At 49.1% G+C, this 4164-nt stretch overlaps 1 protein-coding gene across 1 annotated transcript; it reads right to left on the bottom strand.

Annotated features, from left to right (window-relative positions):
- Nucleotides 1–233: 233 nt before the first annotated feature.
- Nucleotides 234–1362, bottom strand: EMWEY_00057440 (hypothetical protein, conserved; the record flags this gene model as incomplete). The annotated part of the gene is made up of 3 exons (XM_013480629.1): nt 234–362; nt 542–652; nt 1048–1362. The coding sequence occupies 3 exons, from the start codon at nt 1360–1362 to the stop codon at nt 234–236; spliced, it is 555 nt and encodes a 184-aa protein (XP_013336083.1).
- Nucleotides 1363–4164: the final 2802 nt, after the last annotated feature.

Below are 4164 nucleotides of genomic sequence, written 5' to 3'. Positions count from 1 at the left end.
TATATATATATATATATATATATATATATACATTACACACATGAAAATCTATATGTAGCGTAGTTTCGCACACATATTTTCATGTAAATATATGAAGCCATGCCTAGTACACGAATATGCAAAGTCATAGTGTAATCTACACTCTACACGTATACTAATATATATTCAAGCATACACATTTGTGAAGGATCTCACTCAGCGCTTCAGCGCTTTAGATTATGAATGGGCAGTTTTTAAACATGAGGGAACAACGACTCAGTCGCCAGACGTACGGAAGCTGAGCTCACTATGCTCCTCATCTCCATGTATATACCGTCTCCGTCTGGACCTCCGCCATCACCAAGTTGGCCCTCTGCCACGCCCTGCATCCGCACGCATCATACTACGAGGCATCTCAAGCTCAGGTTTCATCCATGTATCCTCCAGAGATACAGCAACGCTAGTTCCGAGTGTACACGTTAAAACCGCAAACGGTAAACTCATGTCCAATACCAAGCCCTTAACCATGCTGCTATGCAGACGTTCCATGCACGCGACGCACAGCCTGTGAAACCTCCTCTTCATCTTGAGCCTCCACTTCCAGAGCGGGAAGCATCGGGGCAGTGGGAACTCCATCATCTCCTACGACGTCGCCGGTATCCCCTCCTTCCTGCTGAAGCGAACGGAATATGACCAGTTCCCGGGAGCTTAACACTCATTCACCTTGCAGGCTCAAAAGCAAATCTCTCGCCAGCAGCCAGTTCGCTGCTGAATCCAGAGCCTAAATCCTTGACCATCGCTCAGTGTCTACTGTGTACGACCACTTAGGGCGCTCTCTGGCGGGTAGGCGCGAACTTGAAACACAGTGAGGGCAGAGTATCCCCCGCTGTGTTTCGGCACACCCATTTGCCTTTGCATTATTACGACTGTGCTGGTGCTACTTCTGCACGGTTATTGTGCGCCAGTTGCTGCTTTGCGGTCAGAACCACCTTTACAAATGCTGCGGTCTCTGACCTACAGATGCATGGAGCAAACTCTGTTGCGACTGCATAAGGGACTACTGCTTACCGGGGCACAAAACTCCCCTTGGCCAGCAGCAAGCTGGCGCTTTGATTCTGACGAATAGGGGAGGCGTCCAAGTGCAAGAGAGCATGAGACGATCATATAGGCGAGCGCGGCACAAGCGAGGGCTGCGCCAGCAACAGTGAAGAACAGTGGAAAAGAACCCCTTCTTCCTTTCCGCAGGATAACGAAATCGTGGTTAAGGCGGTCACTCCCCGTGTAGCCTGTTTTGCTGTTTGCTCGGTAGCGGTTGCACTCCCCGTCTCCCTCAGTAGGAGAGAGCTCCAATTGGGGAGCCGTTCCAACAGTCGGCCCGGCCATCTGAACTAAAGAATGTTTTACGTGACAACAATCTACAGATTCCTTTCAGAGGGATAAAACTTCGTCTGCGGTCAGCTGCTCGCAACGCAAGCAAAAAGCACTAGTAGCAGAACGGGTGGTTTTGAGACGTGACGTGTTGGAGACGCTTAACTAAAAAGTCAGCATATTTGGCTCTTGCGGGATTCAAAAGCATAAACAAGAACACGAGACGTGCAAATATATTCATCTCCATCTAGTGTACATGCGATCCCGCTCCCGCCTACACAGGCACAACGTGTGGGCTCTTGCGTGGTCTGTCGCTCAACACGGGCAAGTGCCAAACCAACTGCATCGGAGCATCGGCCGCTACTGCAGGTGGCTTGTGTATTCTCCTCGTTACTTCTTACTCAAATATCGGGGTGATTTAGATGTAACTTTCAGTTTATTCTGATGTATCTAACCACCGGCCCCCTTTGTGCATTTTTGCTGTAATGTACCCCGGGTCACTCTTGTCGCGCTCGCAGCCGCTTTGTCTCTACGATTCTGGCATACCTGTCTGAGACTGGCGCATGAACCGCCCCCCTTCCGTCATCGACAAACACTACGCAAGCAAAAGAAAGATTCGTAACAACATTCGACAGTTTATGTACTTCCACAAAAGAATTTGTGCTGGTATGGTGCTACCGTAAGTTCACTGTAGCAGAAAGCTGCGTGGCAATCATGCCCGGCTGCGAAATACTCTTGCAGCTCAGGGAACCTGAAGTTTAGCTCACAGCGCCGGGAGATAGGGGAAGGATGCCGATAACAAATAAAGAAATCTCATTTTATTCTGGCTACTCTGCGACTCACAATAGTCCTCGGGAAAGACCCAGGACACTCCTAGAACCACGTCTAGAGGACCGATCCTGCGGTTAGCAGGCGTGTATTTTTTAATGTAACAAACCCAAACTGGCTGTGGTTGCTCGTGGGGTCGCCTTGCATCATTGCGTGCAGCAGGGGTGGCGGCAACTGACGCCATGCCCCAGTCTGTCCGCACCGGTCGTTGGGCGTTGTGTCCCTGTGCTCAAGCAGCCTGGCGAGTGCAGGGGAGGGCACCAGCTTTTAACGTACTCTTGCATTAATGATTTGGGCCTTTGTGAAGCTCATCGGGATACTCTACGAAAAGTATTTTCTAACTGCAGCCTGTAGTACTGCGACCACCAGTAGCTCCGGCGGTAATTGGTTCTCATGTTGCTCCTGAACCAGCAAGACGATCAGTAGACCGAACAGCACTCGTAGTTTGATGGAGCTGAAGGGGTGTCTGACAAGCCCCAAGGGGTGAGACATATCAACAAAAGCGGATGAGCTTTTGTCGCCGCAATCGCCGAGTAGAGAACTTATGTTACAACAAAAATTTAGTGGCGCCGGAGAGCACAGAGAATGGCATATTGTGACAGAGCAATTTCCGCCGCTGCTCGACTTCCTTTTTTCACGCAAACTCTTCAGTCGCTGCCATTTGATTGAAAAGAGCATGTAGATGATCATAACGAAGTGCTTCCAACAAACTACAGTCTGGCCTATATGATATTTTACACGTGTGTTCGGGATTTGAGTCTCCTCAAGTTGTCCTTTCTCGCAGTTGGATCTGCGTGTTTCACCTCTGAGAATTCATTCGAATGTTGTTGATTTTCTGCGCCGTTTTATAGGATCCAAATCAATAGTATGATGGCATCTCCACCCTCGAGGTAAGTCCACGACACTGGACGATGTTTTGTGCTACGCAACCGTGTGGGCGCTTAGCAGACGCTTTTTCCCCGCTAGAACACACCCACTTGTGTAACCACTGCTTACAGTCGTTTGCCGGAGCTTCGAGCCTGCCGTTCTTGTGCTGTCTTCATGCAGCTCCGCTGCAGTGTAAGCGGTGTATAGAATAGGTAGCGGCGCGTTCATGGGACTAAATTCATGCCAGGTCTAATGCCGGGTTGTACAACACTGCCTTTGTGTATACCAGTTATCCTGCAGTGCAACTGGACGAAGAGAGCAATTTTATTTTAAACACCTTATTTACAGTGTGTGAGCGTCTCTGGGTATAGGGTGACAGCTCCTGAAAGACCGTTAGGTTGCTGCGTCCAGTTTGATTACCGGTTTCCTAATGGTGAGCTGTGGTCCCGTTATGATCCATGCTGGATTTCTACACAATTTTGAGTAGAAGGCGCAACAAGCGTGTGGTACACGCCCATACTGGTGATACATTTAAGAACCAGTCGAGCTTTCTGCTGTTATTAATGAACAGCTGGGCCATTCACTTTGCTTTTGGAGAACTCGAGACGGGGATAAGGTGAGCCTATTTGGCAGGTGTATGCAGGATAATGTAGCGGCTACTGCAGCCACTGACTGATAGTAAATCCTTAAGGAATTCCATTGGCATCCGGCCAAAATTATGGACAATAAGACTCATCTACAGTCCAGGTCTCGAAATGCTTCGCTCTGTATTGCTGGCACTCCAGATACGTGAGATCATGTTCCTTCACTAATATGGGCATTCGAAGCCACGAGCAGGGCATGGCAGGCCGCTCCATTGCTTTACTGAGCCCACCACAGCATCGTGATCGTGCATTTCGTGCGAATGTTCTGTACGGAACGAATCTGGTGTCTATACTCGGCGGTGTCCACGCCTTTCCTGTATCGGAGAATATAGCTGTAAATGCTGTAGTGACTAGGTCGTCTCTCGTTCTTGATATTAGATCAAGCCACAAGAGCGTCGTACAGGAACCTTCGCATTAGAGTTCTTCGCTATCCGCTCGAGGAGCCGCGTCTCACTTTTTCCTTTCTATATATATATTA

This window comes from Eimeria maxima, genomic scaffold (assembly GCF_000499605.1).
Source record: "Eimeria maxima Weybridge genomic scaffold, Emw_scaff2148, whole genome shotgun sequence".
NCBI lineage: Eukaryota > Apicomplexa > Conoidasida > Eucoccidiorida > Eimeriidae > Eimeria > Eimeria maxima.
Note: the sequence above shows the minus strand (reverse complement) of the source record. Positions and strands in the feature narration are given on the sequence as shown.